The following is a 23,722-nucleotide window of genomic DNA, read 5'->3' on the forward strand; positions in this document are numbered from 1 at the left end:
TGTTTTGGTCCTGTATGTTTGTGTTAATGTTGTGTGGTTAACATGCATATCTCTGTATAATGTTGTAGCAAAACTGGTCCAAGAATAAGACATGTCAAAATGTCTGCTTCAGCTGTAGGAAAGCAATTGCTTTGTTTGGCATTAATGCTATTTCTAGGAGGATTCTTCTGGAAGGGGATAAAACTGATACTGAGGGACATTAAAAATAGTGAAGTCTGTCAACTTCCTTGTGGCTGCAAGAGGTTGCTATTGAAAGTTTTAGAACATTTATCCAAAGCCAAAAATATTGTTAAATTCAATGAGTGTTGTGAAGATTAGAAGTGCGAGGTAGTTTTCAATAATAATGAATGGTTAAGAGTTTTAGTATGCTTTTAGGTGCATGGAAATAAGAAGTTGTGGGTGTAACTGAGTGTGCCTGTCTCAGGTTAATACGATAAAGTTAAGCAATGGCTCTATTGCATGGGGTTACTTCCCCTTCTTGGAACTAAACTGGTTGCATTTTAAAAGTTTGGAAGAAAAAGGCAAACAGCAAGGGTAATTACTTTGGCAAATTTTGAGGTATAAGCTCTGAAAACATGATTACTGGTCAAGATCATGATTCCAGCATATTCCAATTTCACTGAATAGGAAATTTATACACAGTTTCAGCTTAATTCAAATTTTTAAAAAAACACAGCACATGCTGGAGGAACTCAGCAGCTCCAGTAGCATCTGTGCAGTGAGGCCCAATACTAATGTTCATCGGAATGGATTTGCCCCCAGAAAGTCCCCTGCACGTGCTGAAAATCTGCCTGGGTGGGTGGTGGGTGGCCAAAACGGTGAGGGAGACACTCCTCCAATCACAAGTTGATTCTCCCTCAGGGCTCGCAGCCAAAAGGTTCACTAGGGAGCCTTTATGCAGGAAACCAGAAACCTGTTGTTGGAAGACCAATCAGCTGTGAGGAGACTCAGGAAGGAAGTGCCTTTTGCCAAAGTCTTGGTATTGAAAGCTGGGAATGACTACAAGCAGGAGTTTAACATAGAACATAGAACAGTACAGCACAGAACAAGCCCTTCAGCCCACAATGTTGTGCCAACCATTGATCCTCATGTATGCACCCTCAAATTTCTGTGACCATATGCATGTCCAGCAGTCTCTTAAATGACCCCAATGACCTTGCTTCCACAACTGCTGCTGGCAACGCATTCCATGCTCTCACAACTCTCTGCGTAAAGAACCTGCCTCTGACATCCCCTCTATACTTTCCACCAACCAGCTTAAAACTATGACCCCTCATGCTAGCCATTTCTGCCCTGGGAAATAGTCTCTGGCTATCAACTCTATCTATGCCTCTCATTATCTTGTATACCTCAATTAGGTCCCCTCTCCTCCTCCTTTTCTCCAATGAAAAGAGTCCGAGCTCAGTCAACCTCTCTTCATAAGATAAGCCCTCCAGTCCAGGCAGCATCCTGGTAAACCTCCTCTGAACCCTCTCCAAAGCATCCACATCTTTCCTATAATAGGGCGCCCAGAACTGGACGCAGTATTCCAAGTGCGGTCTAACCAAAGTTTTATAGAGCTGCAACAAGATCTCACGACTCTTAAACTCAATCCCCCTGTTACTTTTGACTTTTTCATATTCATTCACAGGATGAGGGTACTGCTGACTACATCAGCATTTATTGCCCATCCAATACAGTAGTTAAGAGTCAATCACATTCCTGTGGCCAGACCAGGTAAGGATAGCAGTTTTCTTCCAAAAGGGACATTAGTGAACCAGATGGACATTTTCAACAATGGATTTATGGCTATCATTTCACTGTTCATTCCAGATTTTCTACCGAATTCAAATTCCACCATCTACCATAGTGGGATTTGAACCTGGGTTTCCACAACATTACCTGGGTCTTTAGATTAACAGTCTGAAAATACTACCACTAGGTCATCACCTTCCTTTATGAAGGAAGGTCAGTGATGCTGTAGCTGAAGATTTTTGGGCCCAGAACACTACGCTGAGGTACAAAGGGTTCTTGTAGAGCAGTGCTAGTGGAACTGGAGACTTGGATTCAAGCCCAACCTATGCCAGAAGCGTGTAATAACATCTCGGAACAGGGCGATCAGAAACAAATATATCCTGAGGAACTCCTGCAGAGATGTCCTGGACCTGAGATTACCAACGTCCAACAACCACAATCATCTTCCTTTGTGCTAGAAATAACACCAGTTTTATTTGAGCTCCTTGATGCCAGACTCCATCAAATGCAGGCTGATGCCAAGGGCTGTCACTCTCTCCTCTCCTCTGGAATTCAGCTCCGTTGTCCATGTTTGAGCCAAGGCTGTGATGAGATCAGAAGCTGAATGGCCCTGGCAGAACCCAAACTAAGCATGAATGATCAAGATATTCATTTGCAAGGATTGCTTGAAAGCACTGTCAACAACGCCCTTCGTCATGGTCACCAGTAGACTGATGGGGCATTAATTGACCAGATTGGATTTGTCGTTTTTTTTTGAAGGCAGGACAATACCTGGCAATTTTTCACATTGGTAGGATAGATGTCAGTGTAGTAACTGTACTGAAACAGCTTGTCAGGGCCCAGTCACTTGCAGTAGCCAGTGTCTTCAGCCATTTCTGATTTCACGTGGAGTGAATCAAATTGTTTAAAGACAGGCATCATGATGTTGGGGGGCCTCTGGAGGAGACTGAAATTATTCACCACTTTTGCCTGAAGATTGTTAATGCAAAAGGTAAGGCTGAAGCATTCATGTGCTGGACTCCTCTGTCATTGAGGATGCCTCCTCCAAGTGGGCTGTTTAATTGTCCACCATTCAAAATCGGATGTGGCAGAAGTGTAGCACTTAGATCTGATTTGATGGTTGTGATTAACTCTATCTACACTTGCTGCTTTTGTTGTTTGGCACAAATGCAGTCCTGTTTGGTAGCTTCACCAGGTTGTCACCTCATTTTCAGCTATGCCCCGGTGCTGCTCCTCACATGCCCTCCTACAGTCTCCACTGAACCAAGTTAATTCCCTAACTTGTTGGTAGAGTGAGGGATATACTGGCTATAGATTGTGCTGGCGTAAAATTATGCTATTGCTGATTACCCACGTTGTCTCACAGATACCCAGCCTCAAGTTGCAAGATCTCTTCGAAGTCAGTCCTATTGAGCACGGTGATAGCGCCACACACGATGGAGGCTATTCTCCTGGAGGAAATTAATCTCAGCAAAAACAAGCACTACAACCCTTAACGGACACACCACCATTTTCTTCAGGGAAAACAGTAATAAACATCGTTCTAGCCAAAGTTTATATCCCGTGAAGGAACAGAAAAAGTATTCAGTGGTCTCCTTTACTTAATTGTATCCAGACACTGATTCATAGTGAGTTACATCCCCCCATCTTTTCATTCAAATGACTAATTCCCTAGGCCCTTAGCTGCATCTTTGAATTTGATTAACCCACATGTTGTCGCCTTCATTTTGTATTTGTTCAAAGATTTGCAAGTAATCACACAAACATTCACTGCTTCTCTCCATTATACCTGTTCTTGTGTCTTTTGGGAAAATTTCCGAAGGTACGAGCCTATATACGCTCCAGTTCCAACGAGGAGTGGCATCACTAAACACATCAGGCTTGTTAGCCTTGGGGACACGAAGTAGAGAGAAACCAAGCAGCCAATCGTCTGAGTAAGACTTTTCAAACCCTGGAGTCCAAATCAGAAAAAAGCCAGGCAGTTAAAGTATGAAGAAAGAATGAAAAAAAAACATTTTGAACACTTTCCCCATCAAACATCGTCAGGACAGTGTCTAGATACAGAATGAAGTTTTCTCAACACTGTCCCTATGAAACACTCCCAAGATTGTACAGCATTAGATTTAGGTATAGAATAAACTGCCTCAGTACTGGCTTTCCAACAGTGCAGCACCCCCTCAATAGTGACCCTCTGACAGTGAGGCATTCCCTGAATATTGACACTCAAACAGTCTGACAGTTGCTCAGTACTGACCCTGTGACAATACTGAGGAAGGGAGAAAATAAGGGTGAAAAACATCTTTCGTTACATACTGGCAACTTTAAAAGGAGATTCCTGCAGCCTCACCTGAGATATCACCAGTTTGAAGGAGGATTTAAACTCCTGAATGTCATTAGTTAAGCGGCTCACCATCTGGCCTGTTCGAGTGGCGTCAAAGAATGCCATGTCCTGCCTGTGATTACAACAGGAAAAGAAAAAAGGTTTGAACTGAAGCAATTCTCCCAATAGATTAATTCACAGATCCACAGACACTCACAGAATGAAGCTCAGCATTGACCTTGTAGCTGGGTGACATGGTACCACTACCCCATGGGCAGGGTATACCACTCTCGAGGAGTATTCCATTACCCACTCAAAAAGGTCCAGGTATACTCCACTTCCAGTCGGGCAGGGCAAAATCAATCACCAAGGGGCAGGGTACACTGTTCCCCACCGTGAAGGCAGGGCTATTTCCTATCCCAGGTGATGGGAACTCAACATCCTGAGGGAGTAGGGCTCCATTCACCACCTTGTAGGCACAAGAATTTCCCATTCTGGGAAGACTGGAGGGGGCAGGTTCCCCACTTCTGTCTCCTCCTCCAGTGCAAGTAGCATTGGCCTCAGCCTTACCTGCTTGCCTGTCAACTAAATTTCTACTCATGCATCTACATTTCCTCTCATGCACTTGACCAACTTCTCCAGGGGAATTGGGGATGTGCAACAAATGCTGGCCTCACCTTTGACATCCCCATCCATCAAAGAATTAAATGAGCTTGATTTTTAAAAACTCGGACCAGCATATGAAAATGTCCACGCAGAAGCAGAAGGAAAAAGCAACTTCTATTCAGCCCCTCAGGTCTGATCTGCCATTCAACTCCATTTACCCAAATTTGTTCTGTACTCTTGATACTGTCACCCAACAACTCAAACTTAGCATTTCTCAAGTTCTCAACTTTTGCATTTGCTGTCAATTCATTTCTCTATCCAATTAATTAATTTAAAAAGTTCCTTTTAATCTGCCGAACATACCATGGATTTCAGAAAGCCAAGTTAACTGTCTCAGATTGTCTCTCATGCTCCCTCCATAACTGAACAGTACATATTAGTTGATAGAATTCTTTATTGGGTTTAGTCAATAAAATGCTCTTAGACATTGAAAAATGGCAACAGGAAAAAGCCCTTCGGCCCTTTCAGTGTGGTCCACCACGTGATACATACGAATATCAAAAATAGGAGCAGGAATAGGTCATTTAAAGTTTTGGCAAAGATCTATAGCTCAGGTTGTGGGTGAGGTTGTTGACTTGTTCGCTGAGCTGGCTTGTTCGCATGTTTTGTCACCATGCTAGGTGGCATCATCAGTGCAGCTGCCGATGAAGCGATGTTATTCTACTCCATTTGGAATTTATGCTGTCAGGTCCATTATGGTAAGTTGTGTCATTTCTGGCTTTGATCTGTATTGGTTTATATGTGGGGTCCAATTCTACATGTTTTTTGATTGCATTATGGGTAGAGAACCATGCGTCTAGGAATTCCCGCGGATGTCTATTTTTGGCTTGGGCTAGTACGGTTACCATGTCCCAGTTAAACTGATGGCATTCATTGTCTGAAAATGTACCGATAATAAGGGGAGTTCATCGTGCTGTTTTGCTACTAGCTGATGTTCATATATTCCAACGGTAAGTTTCCTTCCTGTCTGTCCGATGTAATGTTTGTGGTAGTCACTACATGGTATTTTGTAAACCACATTGGTTCTGCACATTGTGGGAACGAGGTCTTTAATCCTTGGAAGTGTTTGTCAGAGAGTGGCTGTGGGCTTGTGGGATGCCATGATGAACTCTCCTTAATAATTGATACACTCGACAATGAAGGCCATCAGTTTAACTGGGACAGGGTAACCATAGTAGCCCAAGCCAAACTGACACACTCAGGAATTCCTAGAGGCATGTTTCTCCATCCATGATGTTATCGACAAACATATAGAATTGGACACCATGTACAAATCCATACAGGTGAAAACGGGAAATGACACAACTCACTATAAAAGGACCGGACCGTATTTATTCCAAGTGGAGCAGAAAAACCTCACTTCATTGGAGGCCTCACTGATGATGTCACCTAGCATGGTGACGAAACATCCGAACAAGAACAATCCAGCTCGGCAAGCAAGTCAATGACCTCAGGAATAGGTCATTCAGCCTTTTGAATCTCTTCTGGCTTTCAGTCAGGGTCACAGACCTTCCTGTGCATTCCCACATGTTTTAACTTGCTGAGAGATCTAAAATCTGTCGATCAGAGCCTTAAAAATATTCAATGATGGCCTCCACAAAGCTCTGGAGTACAGAATTTCAAAGACTCAAAAAAAAAACACACCAAGACTTCCAAAGATTCAAACATTTCTCCTTATCTCAGTCCTAAATGCTCAGCCTCTTATCGCATGACTGTCCAATGTTCCAGGTTTCCCAGGCAAAGGAGAAAATCTCTTTCACCTATCAAGCCTCTTTGGAAGCTTAAATAAAAACCGAAAGAAATGTGGATGCTGTAAATCAGAAGTCTTTGGAATCTTGTCCGTGTCAACAAGGTTACCTTTCAGTCTTTTGAACTCCAGAGAACATCAACCCAAATCACTTAGTCTCTCATTAGGACAAACTTCAAATCACTGGAACCAATCTAGTGAACCCTCATTAAATTGCCAACAGTGTACACATTCCCTTCCGTAAAAATGAATACAATAACTACACACAACATTACGGATGTGCTATCACCAATGCTGCACATGACTGTACAAAACTCCCCAAAACTCCTTGTAAAAGAAGATTACCATCAATAGAACACAGATCTAGATTAAAAAACAATTATCACTGTGAAAAGCACTGGTCCTTCTTGTCTCAGATGTTGGGAAGACTGAAAATTAACAAAAGTACTCACGGATTAAATCTTTCCATAATCCCTGCTATTTATTTCATCCTGTGAAACTCTGTTACATTTCTATGGCCCACATCTCTGATTTTAAATCTTGGTCCACAGGGAGACCAGGCAACAGCAGGCATGGCTACTGGCAGTTGACCACCTAAGTGGATTTGTAGAGAGCATGTTACAATTTTATCTTAATATCAAACAACACAGCGATCTCTTCAGTGCCTCAACAAAAGTCAGACCTGAGCAGAGTTGAAAACAATTCCTTCCTCAAGCTGGCAGCAACTCGCTCCCCAATTCTGGACAGGAGAGTGATGTAACAGCAAGTCAGGATTCCCTGATAAGCAGAGAACAGTAGTGGCATTAAACCAGATTCAGAGCAAAATACTCGCAAAAATATTACAAATACAAATTTATAAACACATTGAGTATAAAATTTAAAAGTATAATTTTGAAGGCAAAATTTTGACAAATTGGAATAGCCTGCATTTTGAACAGGATGTGTCAGTGGCACACAATCTCAGATTCAAAGTGATATTAAGAACTGCTGATGCTGGAGTCAGAGTGAATACAGTGTGGAGCTGGAGGAACACAGCAGGTCAGGCAGCATCAGAGGAGCAGGAAAGCTGACATTTCAGGTCAGGGTCCTTCCTCAAAAATGGGGAGGGGAATGGAGCACCGAAATAAAGAGAGGGAGGAAGGGTGGTGGCCCCAGCCCTTGTCTATTTCTGAGCTCCCTTCCCCCTTCCTGCTTCTGAACAAGGGTCTCGACGCGAAACATCAGCTTTTCTGCTCCTCTGATGCTGCCTGGCCTGCCATGTTCCTCCAGCTCCACACTGTTATCTTAGATTCAAAGTAATACCCCCTCTACTCTTACCAACAGAAAGTAAAGCTTCCTATATCTGCTTAAACTGACAATAAAGCTTCCTCAGCACTGTCCCTTCAAACACTTCCACAACGTAGACAGCATGGAATTAGGTACAGAGTAAAGCTTCCTTTACTCTGTACCTAACTTTTTGAACTGAAAGTGACTCTTCTTCAACGTTATCTGCATCAAACATCCTTAGGACAGGGACAGCAAAGGGTTAGATATAAAGCAAAGCTCCCTCTATTCTGAAAATGTAAACTGAAAGTAAAGTTTCCACAACATTGTCGCCATCAAACAGGGTAGGAACAGTACTTTTAGATATCGAGTAAAGCTACTTCCAAAGATGTACCAATGTGACCAGAGCTGGTTCCCCTATGGTTCGTCATATATTTAATCTATCTGGAGGAGAACCTGCAATTTGATAAGTATGTTTGAGGATGTAATGATGATTGGCAGGGTAGTAAATAGAGAGGAAAAAGGTCTTAGGTTTCCGAAAGATGCAAATGGGTTGAACACGTGGAAAAAATCAGTGGCAGATGGAATTTAACCCTGATAAATATGAGGTGATGGGGGTTGGAGAGGGAAGAAAAGGAGGGATCCTATTGTTGTAACCACGTAGGTTCCCATGACATTAGTAGAAAGAGGGAAGAGGTTCTGCTGAAGAAATACGAGCAGCTGGAAGCTAAATTTAGAAAACAAAAAGAACCAGAAAGGTAACAATAATTTCTGGATTATAGGTGAGGCACAAGCAAATTGGCACAGGGTCAACAAAATTAAAGAGGTATACACAAGACTCATACATTGGCGTGAGAGAAACAAGTTTGAATTCATGGGACATTGGTGCCAGTACTGGGGAAGGAGGAAGCTGTTCCAATGGGATGGCCTCCACCCGAAACATGCTGGGTCCAAGTCCTGGTGAATTGCATAACTAGGGCTGTTAGTAGGGCTTTATAGGGAGGCCAGTTCCATGGAAAATTATGGAAAACGGGTGGTGAGGGGTTGGCGGGGGTGGGGTATGCTTAGGACAGGTTACTAAAGTTTCCAGAACAAGTCATAGGACAGAAAGGAAGGAAAAGGGTCAAGAATCTCACTTCAGATAAGGGGAAAACTTTCAAAGACAGGAAGGATAGAGTGTCGTACTTAAAATGCACACAGTATATAAAACAAGATAAATGAGCTTGTGGTGCAGATTGAAATTGGCAGGAACGACGTAGTGGGCATCAACACTGGGAACTAAATATCTAAGGATACATGTCCTATGAAAGGGCAGGCAGATAGGCAAGAAGGCAGGATTGCCTTGCTAGTAAGAAATGAAATTAAGTCAATCACAAGAGGCGATTTACAGTCAGAAGGCAGAGAATCTTTGTGGGTAGAGTTGAGGAACTGCAAAACTAAAAATAAAAAGAGTCTGAATTCAGTTGTGTACAGGCCAAGTGGCAGTAGTCAGGATGTGGGGAAAGAAAATAAATTGAATAGAAAAGGCATGTAAGAAAGGCACTATTACAATAAATATAGGGGGCTTCATTATGCAGGTGGACTTGGGGAAAAACTAAAATAAAATCACACTAGTAGCTGACCTCAAGAAAAGAAATTCAATGTTTACGAAATGGTTTTCTTGGAGCAGCTTGTGGTAGAGCCCACCAGGGAACAGGCAGTTCTGGATTTGATGAAGTCTATCGAGGCACACTCGATTAGGGAGACTAAAGGGAAGGAACCCAATGGAGCAATGACCATAAATGTGACAGAATTTACCCTGCAGATGGAGGGGGAGAAGCTGGCCAGATTTCACTGGAAGGGGAGCTTAGCAGGGAAGACAGTAGAGCAGCAATGGCAGGAGTTTCTGGGGATAAATCAGGAGGCAGAGCAGAAATTCATCCCAAGGAATAAGAAAGCAGAGGACAAGACAACCACAGCTGACAAGGGAAGACAGGGACAGCATAAAAGCAAAACAAAGCAAACAATGGTGATGGAGATTAGTGACAAGCCAGAGGATTGGAAAGCCTTTAAAAACCAGCAGAGGATAACTAAAAAAAAGCAATAAGGGGCAAGGATAAAATATGAGCATAAGCTAGCTAGTAATATGAAAAGAAGATTGCAAGAGTTTTATTAGACATCTAAAAAGTTAAGACAGAGCAAGAGGTGGAAATTGGACTGCTGGAAGATGAGGCGGAAGTAGTAGCAACAGGGAACACAAAAATGGCAGAGGAAATGAAATGGTACTTTGCACCAGTTTTCACAGTAGAATACACTAGCGACATTTCAGAACTTCAAGAGAGTCAGGCAGAGATGAGCGCAGTGGCTATTAACAGGAACTGGGGAAGCTGAAGATGGATAAGTCACCCGGGCCGGATTGATTAGGCCCAGATTTCTAACAGGGATAGCTGAGGAAATTGTGGAGGCATCAGTGGTAACCTTTCAGGCATTACTGGAGTCAGGGAGACTCCCAGAGGACTGGATAATGACTAATGTAAGAAGCCTGTTTAAGGGAGGGAGGCAGAAGACAGGAAACTATAGGCTGGTTAGCCTGACCTCAGCCATTGCTAAGATTTGAGAGTCCATTATTAAGGATGAGATGGCAGAGTACTTGAAAGTAGATGTTAAAATACAGCTAAGTCACCACAACTTCATCATCAATGGACATGCTGGACAAATTTGGAAGGGCTGCAGAGAAGATTCTCCAGGATGATGTTTTGGATAGTTTATTTTAGAGGAGCTGGATATGCTTGGGTTGTTTTCTTTTCAGCAGAGAAGGTTGAGGAGGACCCAATGGAGGTGTATAAGATTATGAGAGGCATGGGAGGGGTGGATAGCAAGTAGTTGTTGCCTTTAGTTGAAGAGTCAATCAATAGAAGGCAAATTTTAAAGGTGAAGGCAGGAGGTTTAGAGGGGATTTAAGGAAAACATTTTTCAACCAGTAGGTGGTAGGAATCCGGAAGGCACAGCCTGGGCTGGAATAGAGATAGGATATCTCACAAACCTTAGCGCTTGATAAGTCATAACATTCAAGGCTATGGGCCAAGACCTAGAAAGTAGATCAGAGTAGTTGTAATGAGCCAATGGGGTTCTTTATGCTGTATGACTCTATTAAACTCTATATAACTGTTCCTAGGATAGGTACTTCAAACAAACACATGCATTCAGCAGGAGTTGTAAACTCAAAACATAAACCCCATGGCATCTGACCAAATCTTACCTGCAGAGTGTAGGTAATCATTAATTTTATACCTGGCACCTTCATGGCCCTGAAGAAACAGGCTGGGTTTGTCTGCAGGCACTGGACAAGGCCATTCATCAGCTCTCCCAGCAACAGTGGGATCTGAGTATTAAGCAGAGCTGCACCAAAGGCAAACTGGGAACAGAGAGAAGAAATGAAACAGTCAGCAACAGATTCAGATAATAGTGGGTCAAGAAAGAGGAATGAGTACTTTACACAGTCCTATCATTGAATCGTACAGCATAAAATGAGACAATTCAATTCATAGCACTGGCCAATTAATTTCATTCCTTCTTTGGTTCCTCATCATCCTGTAAATTTTTCTTTAGTACATATGCATTCAAGCTCAATACCATCCAGGATAAAACAGTCTACTTGATCAGCAATATAACAAAGTGTGGAGCTGGATGAACACAGCAGGCCAAGCAGCATCTCAGGAGCACAAAAGCTGACGTTTCGGGCCTAGACCCATCTGATGAAGGGTCTAGGCCCGAAACGTCAGCTTTTGTGCTCCTGAGATGCTGCTTGGCCTGCTGTGTTCATCCAGCTCCACACTTTGTTATCGCAGATTCTCCAGCATCTGCAGTTCCCATTATCACTTATACTTGATCAGCAATGCAGCTACCATCTTCAGCATTTACTCCTCTCTGACTAATGCACAGAAATAGCATACCATCTACTGCATGCAGGGCAACACTCATCAAGACTGTTCTAACTGCACATTCCGAACACTTGGCCACTTCCTTCTAGAAGGACAAAAGCAGCAGATGCATGATAACACCACCACCTGCAAGTTCCCCTCCAAGTCACTTACCATTTGTGCTCACTGTACTAAAAGAAGAACATGATTACATTGGAAGGGATGCAGAGGCAATTCACCTGTATGATAACAAAGTGTGGAGCTGGATGAACACAGCAGGCCTAGCAGCATCTCAGGAGCACAAAGCTGACATTTTGGGCCTGGACCCTTCATCTTCTGAGAGAAGAAATGAAACAGTCAGCAACAGATTCAGATAATAGTGGGTCAAGGAAGAGGAATGAGTACTTTACACAGTCCTATCATTGAATCATACAGCTTCTGATGAAGGGTCTAGGCCCGAAACGTCAGCTTTTGTGCTCCTGAGATGCTGCTTGGCTAACTGTGTTCATCCAGCTCCACACTTTATTATCTCGGATTCTCCAGCATCTGCAGTTCTCATTATCTCTGCTCACCAGGATGATGCAGGGACAAAAACTTGGAATTCCTTCCCTGATGGCACTGTGGGTCAACCCACAGCAGGTGGACTGCAGCAGTTTAAGAAGGCAGCTCACCACCAACTCAAGGGCAATGACGGATGGACAATAAATGCTGGCCCAGCAAGCAATGCCAACATCCCACAAAATGAATAAAAATAAAAGTAGGAGGTAGGACTCGAAAGCACAGCTTCAGAAGTGAAATGACAACTCTTTAGAACTGAAAAGAGGATGAATTTCTTCAGCCAGAGAATGGTTTATCTATGAAACTCATTGCTGCACAGGGCCGTGGAAGCCAAGTAACTGGTTCTTGATGAGTAAGGGGATGAAGGGTTACAGGGAGGAGCATCTTAGCTGTGAAGAGAGACTGTATAGGCTTGGATTGTCTTCAATATGCAGAAAAAATTCATTTACCTGTAAATCTGTCAGAATTCTTTAAGAAGCTAACAAGCAAGTTAGACAAAGGACAGCCAGTGGGCATGATCTATTTGGATTTCAACAAGGCCTTTCTCAAGGTTCTGTGGTTGAGGCAGCTAAATAAGATAAGAGCCCATGTGTTCCAGGTACGGTACTCAGAGATAGTAAAAGCTGCCAATGCTGGAGTCTGAGATAACAGTGTGGAGCTGGAGGAACGCAGCAGGCCAGGCAGCAGAGGAACAGGAAAGCTGATGTTTTGGGTCAGGACCCTTCTTTAGAAATCTATTTGAAGGGTCCTAACCCAAATTGTCAGCTTTTCTGCTCCTCTGACGCTGCCTGGCCTGCTGTGTTCCTCCAGCTCCACACTGTTATCCTAGGCAAAGTACTGGCGTGGATAGAGGATTGGCTGACTGATAAAAAAAATCTTTTTCAGGATGGCAGCTGCTGATTAGTGGAATTCCGCTGGGACCACACCTATTTACATTTTTCATTAACAATCTAGACAAAGTATAATTATTGCTAAGTTTGCAAATGACACAGATAGGTGGAGGGGCAGGTGGTGTTGAGGAAATGGGGAGGCTGTAGAACAACTTAGCTAGGCGAGGAAAGTGTATAAAGAAGTGACAGATGGGATACATGGGAAAGTGTGCACTTTAGTAGGAAGAAGAGAGGCTTAGACTTTAAGTGGGAAAAGGCTTGGGAAATCTAAAGCACAAAGGGACCTGGAAGTCTTAGTTCATAATTCTCTTAAGGTTAACGAGCAGGTTCAGTTAGGAAGACAAATATAACGTTAGCATTTGTTTCAAGAGGGCTAGAATACAACAGCGGACATGTACTGCTGAGGCTGTACAAGGGTCTAATCAGACTGTATTTGGAATATCCCAAGAAGTTTTAGGTTCCATATCTAAAGAAGGATGTGCTGGCATTGGAGAGGATCCAAAGGGTGTTTACAAGAATGATGCTGGCAATAAAGGGCTTGTCATACAAGGAGCAGTTGTGGACTCTGCATCTGTACTTTAGAGTTTAGAAGGATGTGGTAGATCTGATTGAAACTTACAGAATACTGAGAGACCTGGATAGAGTGGATGTGGAGAAGACTGGTGTCCACCATGTGCAAGCCACTAGTCAGAGGTGTGATAGAACACTCCCCACTTGCCTGGATGAGTGCAGCACCAACAACACTCAAGCAGCTGCACATCATTCAGTACAAAGCAGCCGCTTTGTTGGCATTACAACTACAAGCATCCACTCCCTCCACCGCTGACGCTTAGTAGCAGCAGTATGAATATCTACAAGATGCACTACAGAAATTCACCAAAGATTCTCATATAGCACCTTCCAAACCCACAACCAGAAGGACAAGGACAATGGATCACCACCACCTCCAAGTTTCCTTCCAAGCCACTCACCTTCCTGATTTGGAGATATATTGCCATTCCTTCACTGTTGCAGGGACAAAAACTTGGAATTCCTTCCCTGATGGCACTGTGGGTCAACCCACAGCAGGTGGACTGCAGCAGTTTAAGAAGGCAGCTCACCACCAACTCAAGGGCAATGACGGATGGACAATAAATGCTGGCCCAGCAAGCAATGCCAACATCCCACAAAATGAATAAAAATAAAAGTAGGAGGTAGGACTCGAAAGCACAGCTTCAGAAGTGAAATGACAACTCTTTAGAACTGAAAAGAGGATGAATTTCTTCAGCCAGAGAATGGTTTATCTATGAAACTCATTGCTGCACAGGGCCGTGGAAGCCAAGTAACTGGTTCTTGATGAGTAAGGGGATGAAGAGTTACAGGGAGGAGGCTGGAGAATGGGGTTGCAGAACACATCAGCCATGATTGAGTACTGGAGCAAACTCTGTGGCCAAACGGCTTAATTCTGCTCCTACATCATACCATCTTTTAGAAAAAGGCTAAGCGAACACCTGATAGAAGCATATAAGATCATGAGGGGCAAGGACAGGATAGATAGAAAGCAGCTGTTCCCCTTAGTAAAGAGTCAATTACGAGGGAGCAAAATTTTAAGGTGAAGATCATGAGGCTTAGAGAGGATTCGAGGAAAAATGTTTTGCAAAAAGGTGGTGGGAATCTGGAATAAACTTCCTTGGCGCATAATAGAGGTGGGAAACATCACAACCTTCAAAGAGTGCATCAATAAGCAAATGAAATGTCATAACAGTTAAAGCTATGGACCAATTGCTGCCAAGTAGGATGAACATTGATAAGTTGGTGCAGACTCAATGGGCCAAAATGCTTCGTCTGTTCTGTACAAATCTGATTCACCCCTCTCCCTATTTAACTACCTCATCTGTCAATTCCAAATTCAGGCGGATTAGTATTTCCACGAAGAAGGAATCCTTGTTCAACGCTTTTACATTTGTCGGTTCTGCAGTTTTGCTCATCAGGCAAATTGACTCTCTCTATTAGCTCCCCAAGGTATCATTAGTGAAAGCTTTTCCTGATTTTAACTCAAGTTTTTGTGGGCCTACGAATTCAATTTCTGGTGAAACAGTACCAATTTTACAATGTAGGAATTGATAGTTCAGTTACAGATGTCACTGTCCTATTCAACAACTGACAGATTGCCCGGTGTGAAAGTATGTTGTGTTGTCGTGAAAACCAAATCAGATCGGGCCAAAATCATTTTCCACTCCTACAGGTCCTCTAGATATGGGACAACTGCATAAATCATCCAACCAAGTTAAAAGAAAACTTCGTAAACAAATGGAAACAACAATGAAATGACTGTGCTTCAGAATTTAATCAGCTGGACACTGAAAGCATTAATTTCCTTGTAGTTAGATAAACATGTTAGGAGCAAAATCATATTCAGTATTTCATTAATTTTACTTCCTTACTGTAATTAAAAACAATTTATTGGTTGGTTGGATGTAAACATTGCTGACATGGTCAAATTTGTTACGCACCCCTAACTATCCTTGAATGCAGCGGCTTGCTGAGCCATTTCAGGGGGCAGTTAAGAATCACTGCTATGGATCTGGAGTCACATGTCTGCTAGATTCTGGGTAAGAATGGCAGACTGTCCTCTGTAAAAAGCTTCAGTGCATCAGATGGTAGTTTACAACAACTGATGATGGGATCATCACCATCACTGAGACTAGCTGTCACTTCAAGATTTATTACTTGAATTTAAATTCCACTAGTTGCCATGCTAGGAGTTGAATGCATGACCCCAGAGCATTAGCCTAGGCCTCTCAGCTGCTAAACTGGTGATATTACCATAACATCATCCTGATCATAAAATGCTAGCTGTTGAAGAATCGAAGTTAAAATTTTCTAATACATATTGTGTTTTTAAATTAATGTGATGATAACATTGTGGGGAATCTTGAACTAGGAAACTCACATTAAAAGCTGAAATAAGGAGAGACAGTTTCTCTGACACTTGTTAGTCTGTGGGATTCTCTTTTGTAGAGAGCACTGGAGTCTGGGCCATTGACTATGTTCAAGACAGAGTTAGATTTTTGATTCATAAAGGAGTCAAGGGTTATGAAGGTTGGATAAGATTAGGTATTGAGGTCACAATCATATCAGTCAAGATCTTATCGAGTAGCTGAGCAGGCTTGAGGGGACAAATGGCCTTCTCCTGCTCCTGATTCTTGTGTCATATTATCTATCGTTGATGCAAATATTTGGTGCAGGAAAATGTATAAATTAGTTAGTATTGCACTGCTTCAATTAGGGTGCATTTTGCCTTTAACAAGGACAAATTTTCCTCTTTAAACATAATGAGTAATATTTTCCAAGAAGCCATCGAGGGAGCAGAGCAGCATAAAAAGGTCAGCAACAGTCTTGCAGACCGACTTTCTCCAGTTGCCAGTCAAACTTCACTCAGCTGCGAGACATCAGAGCAAGTTCATTGTGGTATCATCACGGTTTGATGCTCCTTTGCCATATGAGCTGGGCTTTAGGCCTCTCTAGTTAGAGGACAGAATCGGGGCTGGGTAGATAGTTTGCTGTGACGCAGTTGAGCAGTGGCACATGCCCAGCAACTCTGTATAGTCTGCCATGTCCCCTTTGCCACTCCCAAAAGAAATTATGAGATGTATGGATATGGTGACTAGCCAATGTCTTTTTCTAGAGTCAGGGGGAGGTGGGGGGAGTCCAAAAATAGAGGGCATAGATTTAAGGTGAGATGGTAAAGATTTAAAAAAGGAACTGAGGGGTAACTTCTTCGTACAATAGGTGGTATGGCATGGAACAAACTACCAGAGGAAGCAGTGGAGGCAGGTGCATTTACAACAGTTAAAGGGCATCTGAATGGATATATGAACAGTAAGGGTTCTGACAGATATGGACCAAATGCTGGCAAATGTAACAAGTTCAGAATGGGATGTCTGGTCAGTGCGGACGAGTTGGACCGAAGGGTCTGTTTCCATGCTGTATGACTGTGGCTGCTGGCAGAAGGCAGTGCCAGATTCTGCATTTTAAACCAACTAACCACTGACATTCTGGAACTGACAACTGGTCCCAAAGCAGCGGGTGAAAGCAAAATACTGGGAAATGCTTTTCAAATTTAAAGTAGTGCCTCAGAAATTAAATGAAGAATTTTCAAGCAATGTAAGCAATTAAACATCACCATGCAAGCAGAACATGCTTTTTACAAATTTTATCAGAGGATGTGAAATTGTTTGTCACGGCTGGTATTTACTGTCCATCCATTATCAAAGTGCGTGGCTTTGTTAAACAACTGCAGTCCATTCAGTGCAATGTACAGAGGGAATTTCAGAATTTTCATCCGTCAACCATGAAGGATCAGGGATATAGTTCCAAATCAAAGTGGCCTGTGATTGAAGTGCAATTTGCAAAGGTGGTATTGCAAAGCCTTTGATCCCTTGTTCTCAGGCATTAGTGGTTAGGGTTAAGAATACATAGGGGATTGAGACTAGCTAAATTACCCTTACAGGCAGTTGGCTGTTGTTCCTGTGCTGGAACAATTATACTCTGTTCTGAATGAAAAATTGCAAATTGAATTTCTGCAGCTCATCTTGTAGATATCACACAGTGATGTTACTGAGCATTGGTGGTGGAAGGAGTGGATGTGGTACCAATCAAGTAGGGTGCTTTATTCTGGATAGTGTCAAGCTTGTTGTTGGGGTTGTACACATACAGGAAGGTGGGGAGTATTCCATCACATTCCTGACCTGTGCCTTGTTGATGGTGGGGAGACAATTGAGGGGCAGGACGTGCTGTTAGCTGCAAAATTCCCAGGCTCTGACCTACTCATCACCACAGTATTTATAAAGGTTCACTTCAGGTACAGTTAATTGTGATTCCCAGGATGTTGATGACAAGGGATTCAGCAATGCTCAGATTGTTGAGCATCGCGTGGAAGTGGTTCGATTCTCTTTTTGGAAATGTTCTTTGCCTGGCATGTTTGCTGCAAATATAACATGCCAATTATCAATCCAAGCCTGAATACTGTCCAGGTACTCTTGCATGTGGGCATAGACTGCTTCATTATCTGAAGAGTTGTACAAGGGACTGAATGCAATAATCCGTGTCCACTTAATGCAAAACAAAAGACAAACAAAAGGCTCTGATCTTAGTAGGTGGCTGAGCATCCCAAAGGGTCAAATGGCACACACCCCAGCTCTCATTTCTTACGATCTTATGATCTCAGCATTTTTTTATTCATTAACAGGATGAGGACGTTGCTGGCTTGGCAGCATTTATTGTTGATCATTGCCCAAAGGGTAATTCAGAATTAACCACATTGCTGTGGATCTAGAGTCACAGGTAGGCCAGACCAAGTAAGGATGGCAGTTTCTATCCCTAAAGGATATTTGTGAACCAGATGGGTTTTCCCAACAATTGACAACGGTTTTACAGTTATCATTAGATTCCTAATTCTAAATATTCATTGAATTCAAACTCAACCATCTGTCACAGCAGGATTCGAACCTGGGTCTTCAGAACATTACCAAGGTCTCTGGATTAATAGTCTAGCGATAATACTACTAGACCATCTTCCCTCCAAGTTATGGAGCAGGTCTTGTTAAAAGCCACATACACACTGTGGGTTTAATGGCCACCTCATGGGTTGTAACCATCTTGAAGATGTCCTTCTTAGTCTCACCAATTTGTTAAATTACTTTCCGTTGCACCCATTCCCATGTTGTTCTCTTCCCAGAATCTATGGGCCAGGAATGTTACATTAGGCTACCATTAACCAATGTCTGCAAAGTAAGAATAAGAAACCATCACCTGCAAATTCCCCTCCAAGTCACACACCATCCTGACTTGGAAATATATCACTGTTTTTTCAGCACTGAGGTAAAAATCCTCAAACCTTGCTCTCTCACAGCACTATGGGTGTCCTTACACTGCACGGACTACAGTTGCTCAAAAAGGCAGCTAATCACCACCTTCTCCAGGACAATAAGTATGAGCAATAAATGCTAGCTTTGTCCACACCCTCAGATATACTTGGAACTATATCTCAATACGCTTCAGATCACTTTTGGTCAGCTGATCTCAATATATAGTTACTTACAAGTATTGCCCAGATCAGAGTGGCAAATTCAGGGCGAAGAAACTTCCAAAACTCCTTCCAGTTAAATTCAGGAACAGGTTGCTGGGATTTAAGACCTTTACACCTCTGTTCTTCTTCACTCTGTGCGATTTTGTTATGGAATCGCAGTCCTAGAGTTATTAGCCCAGGAGAGGTTGCCAACAGGAAGGTATGACGACTCCTCACTGGGCCACGTAGCCAGCCATACACACACTGTCTGATGCTTTTTCCTGACTTGTACAACAGCTGGAAGATGGAAGTACATTCTGAAACCTTTGTAGCTAGAGGGTATCTCCAACATGACTGATCCCAGCTCAGGCAGATCCTGCAGAGAAAAAAATTTAAAAAACTTAAACAAGTTAACAATTATGCAGGCTCGGAAAGGCTTCCAAATCTGTGAATGACCCCAGCCCTATTGCCTTACTGTGCTCTTCCCACAGCCCTCTCTCATTATACTCTCGAGTCCCTTCGCCCATTGTCCTCTCATGGCCCCACGTCTTACGTGTCCCCCTCCCACAATCCTACCTCCTCAATGCGCCATTCCGCAGCCCCACCTTATTATGTTACAGACACTGCTCCTCCCATAGTTCCAGCTCTACTCTGCGACACCCGCTGCCCCCACTTCTCAATGAGCCCCTCAAATCCTTCCTCCCTTTACTCTCCCATATTCCCATCACCTCAACTTCTTATTGAAGCCCTGGGGCCATCCAGCAACTGCAACCATCTTCCTCTACACCGGATATATTCTTACCAGTGAAGAGTTATCTCCAATACCCATTGATTCCAGTTTTTCTCCATTACCCATGTTCATATGAGGCCAACTTCAACAAAGGAGCCTCTGAAATGTCGACCTTCATCCTCAACTGAGGATTCCCCAGCACCGTTGTTGACAGGGCCCTCAACTGGGTCCAGCCTACCTTCTGCTCTCACTCCTTCTCTTCCCTACCACAACAGCAACTGGGTTCCCCTCATCCTTCTTTACCATCCCAGCAGCATCCACATCTAGAAGATGATGAGATGCAATTTCTGCCATCTCCAGCAAGATCCTACCATCGGACGCATATTCCCCTCCCTTCCCTTGTTTGCCTTCCGCAGGGACCGGTCCCTCCAGGACACCATGGTGCACTCTTCCTTCACCCCCAACGCCACTCCACAGTGCCTTCCCCTGCAGCGGCAAAGATGCAACACCTGCCCATTTATCTCACACCTCCTCAATATCCAAGGGCCCAAGCATCTCTTCCAGGTAAAGCAGCTCTTCACCTGCACTTTGTACAATCTAGTCTACTGCACTCACTGCTCACCATGTGGTCTCCTCTACATTGGGGAAGTGAAGCATAGACTGGGGGACTATTTTACAGAACACCTGCATTTTGCTCACAGAAGAGACCCTGAGCTACTTGTTACCTACCACTTAACACACCACCCTGTTGCCTGGCCAACATGTGTGTCCCTGGCTTGAAACTGTTTCAACGAATATCAGCGCAAGCTTGAAGAATAATACCTCATTGTCTGCCTGGGGACCCTGCAGCCCTCTGGGCTCAATAGAGTTCAATCATTTTAAGGCCTAAACTCTCCCATGTCCTAGCCCTCTACCACACACACCAGGCCTTGTTATCACATTGCCTGCCATTACATACTACCCATTAACAACCATTTACCTTCCTAGCCAGATCGTTATCAACTCCTTTGTCTATCCAACTATTTTTTCTCTGTCTTCAGGCTCTATCCTATTGTTTACTCCCAACCCCATTCCCCTACCAATTTTCTGCATATAAAACAATGTTTTCCCAGCTATCATCAGCTCTGGGGAAGGGTCAACGGACCCGAAAATTAACACCGCTTTTTTTCTTCACAGATGCTGCCAGACCTGCTCAGAATTTCCAGCAACTTCTGTTTTTATTCCAGTTTTGCTAGGGCTCCTCGGTGCCACACTTGGTCAGGTGTGGCCTTGGTGTCAAGGGTGGTCACTCTCACCTCACCTCTGGCAGTTAGCTCTTTTGTCTGTGTTTAAATCAAGGTTATAATGAGGTCTGGACTCATGGGGCTCTACAGAGCCCAAGTGAGCAAATTATCAGCAAGAAAGCACTGCTTGACAGTACTGCTAACAACTCTTTCCAGCAGACACATAGCCTTGGCCGTTTTAAAAATTATTATTCACTGGTGGGATGTGGGCCCATCTAGCTGGGCCCAGCATTTAAGGCCAGTCCCTAGTCACCCTTGAGAAAGTGGTGGTGAGCTGCCTTCCTGAACTGTTACAGTCCATGTGCTGTAGATAGACCCACAGTACCCTTAGGGAGGGAATTCCATGATTATGTTCCAGACTCCATGAAGGAATAGCAACATATTTCCAAGTCGGGATGGTGTGTGGTTTCCTTTAGGGAAGGAAACTGCCAGCCTTACCTGGTCTGGCCTACATGTGACTCCAGACCCACAGCAATGCAATTGACTCTGAACTGCCCTCTGGGCAATTAGGGAAAAGGCAATAAATGCTGCCCTGGCCAGTGACACTCTCATCCTGTGGGTGAATAAAGAGGAAACAAAAAAAATGGAGGGGTACTTGCAGGTGATGGAGTTCCCAAGTATCTGCTGCCCTTGACATTCCAGAAGAGATCATGGATTTGGAAGATGCTGTCTAAGAGTCTTAGGTGAGGTTCTGCAGTGCACCTCGTACTTAGTACACAATGCCGCTATTGAGCATTGTTGGTGGAAAGTGGACACTTGTGTATACCGTGCTAAACAAGCAGGCTGCTGTGTCCTGGAGGGTGTCCAGCTTCTCGAATGTTGTTGGAGCTGCACCCATCCAGGCAAGTAGGGAGTGTTCCGTCACACTCCTGACTCGTGTCATGTAGTAAAAGGACAGACTTTGGGGAATCAAGAAGTGAGTTATTTGCCGCTGTATTACTAGCTTCTGACCTGCTCTTATAGCCACTGTGTTTATCTGTTAAGTCCAGCAGAGTTTATGGTAAATGGTAACCGCCTGGATGTTGTTTGTAGCAAACTGAGTAATAGGAACACGACTGAATGTCAACAGGCAAAGGTTAGGTTGTCTTTTATTAGCCTGTATGTTGCCCAGATCTGATCTCATTACAGCATTTGTTCAAACGTGGACAAAAAAAACTGAATTCCAGAGTGGTACAAGGACTGCTTCAGCAGCTGAGGAGTGGCAAATGCTGCTAAGCATTGTGCAATCATTGGTGAATATGCCTACTTCTGACCTTCTGACGGAAGGAAGTTCATTGATGAAGCAGCTGAAGATGGTTGAACCTAGGCAACTAGCCTGAGGAACTCCTGCAGGAATGTCCTAGAGTGGAGTTGACTGACCTAAAATAACCATCTTCCTTTGTGTTAGATATGACTCTAACCATCTGGCAATCTTTCCCAATTTCCAATGATACCAGTTTTGCTCAGGCTCTTTGATATCACCTTCATCAAATGTGGCCTTGATGCAAAGGACTGTCAATATCTGGAATCCAGTTATTTGTCCATATTTGAATCAAGGCTATAATGAGATCAGGAGCTGAGTGGCCCTGGGGCAACCCAAACTGAGTATCACTCAGCAGGTTATTGCTGAGCAGATGCTGTTGGATAGTTTCCATCACTTTACTGAAGACAGTAGAATCATGGAGCCCCTTCAATGCAGGAGGAGACCATTCAGCCAAATGAATCCACATCAATGCTACAAAGAGATCCCACCCAGACCCAGCCCCCTACCCTATCTCTAACTTCACATTTACCATGGCTAATCTCCCTAGTCTACACATTCCTGAACTCTACAGACAATTTCAGCATGGCCAATCCACATAGCCTGCACATTTTGGACTGTGGGAGGAAATCGGAGCATCCAGAGGAAAGCAACACAGACACACAGGGAGCACATGCAAACTCCACACAGACAGTTGTCCAAGGGTGGAGTTCAGTTGTGACATTGCAGACTGTGGTACAACATGATTCTGCTACTGCTGATGGCCCACTGCATCTAATGGATGCTAAATGGGAGAGACTTTGAACAGGTCTAGCAACTCAAGACAGGGCATCTATGAGGATGTTCATTTCATAGCCTGGCAGTTGTCAAATCTTTTAATCTTTCATTTTCCAAGATGGTGGTGGAGTAGCTCTTGAACTGGAGCTCGTTTCCTCTGAATGCTTGTCTTCTTTTCAAGTTTTTTTTCCCCTCAACGTACTTTTTAGAGGGAGCTCAGTTGTGGAGGCAGTGGCAGCGATGGCAGCAGGGGGGGCACAGAGCGGGGACTTAGGCTGTCAGCCAATGAGGCAGCTGGTGTGCCCAGGCAAAACCCTGACAGTCAGCAAAGTCGCTGTTTTGTTTGAGGTGCAGAGGGCAGAAGTGGCTGGGGGCCCGAAGAGGTAACAAAGCAGGACTCTAGTAGTCTGCAGCAGAGTGGCTGGTGAGCCCGAGTTGTGATAGGCAGAGAGACAGCAGCAAGATCAGTGCGGGAAGATAAAGCCGCATGAGAAACCCCAACATGCGACTGCAGGCCCATGGCTAAAGAAGGTCCTTGAAAGTTGCCACCCAGGTTGACAGGGTTG

At 43.7% G+C, this 23,722-nt stretch overlaps 1 protein-coding gene across 1 annotated transcript in view; it reads right to left on the minus strand.

Annotated features, from left to right (window-relative positions):
• Nucleotides 1-23,722, minus strand: part of abcb8 (ATP-binding cassette, sub-family B (MDR/TAP), member 8) — a 61,523-nt gene that overhangs the window by 32,744 nt on the left and 5,057 nt on the right. Inside the window, exons 2-6 of the mRNA XM_048529708.2 lie at nucleotides 19,160-19,502; nucleotides 10,969-11,124; nucleotides 7,150-7,244; nucleotides 4,082-4,187; nucleotides 3,524-3,685 (exon numbers count right to left, since the gene is read on the minus strand). Coding sequence (XP_048385665.1) covers nucleotides 3,524-3,685; nucleotides 4,082-4,187; nucleotides 7,150-7,244; nucleotides 10,969-11,124; nucleotides 19,160-19,502 — 862 coding nt within the window. The remainder of the gene's footprint in view (nucleotides 1-3,523; nucleotides 3,686-4,081; nucleotides 4,188-7,149; nucleotides 7,245-10,968; nucleotides 11,125-19,159; nucleotides 19,503-23,722) is intronic.

The sequence above is a fragment of the Stegostoma tigrinum genome, chromosome 5, assembly GCF_030684315.1.
Source record: "Stegostoma tigrinum isolate sSteTig4 chromosome 5, sSteTig4.hap1, whole genome shotgun sequence".
NCBI classification, from domain to species: Eukaryota; Metazoa; Chordata; class Chondrichthyes; order Orectolobiformes; family Stegostomatidae; genus Stegostoma; species Stegostoma tigrinum.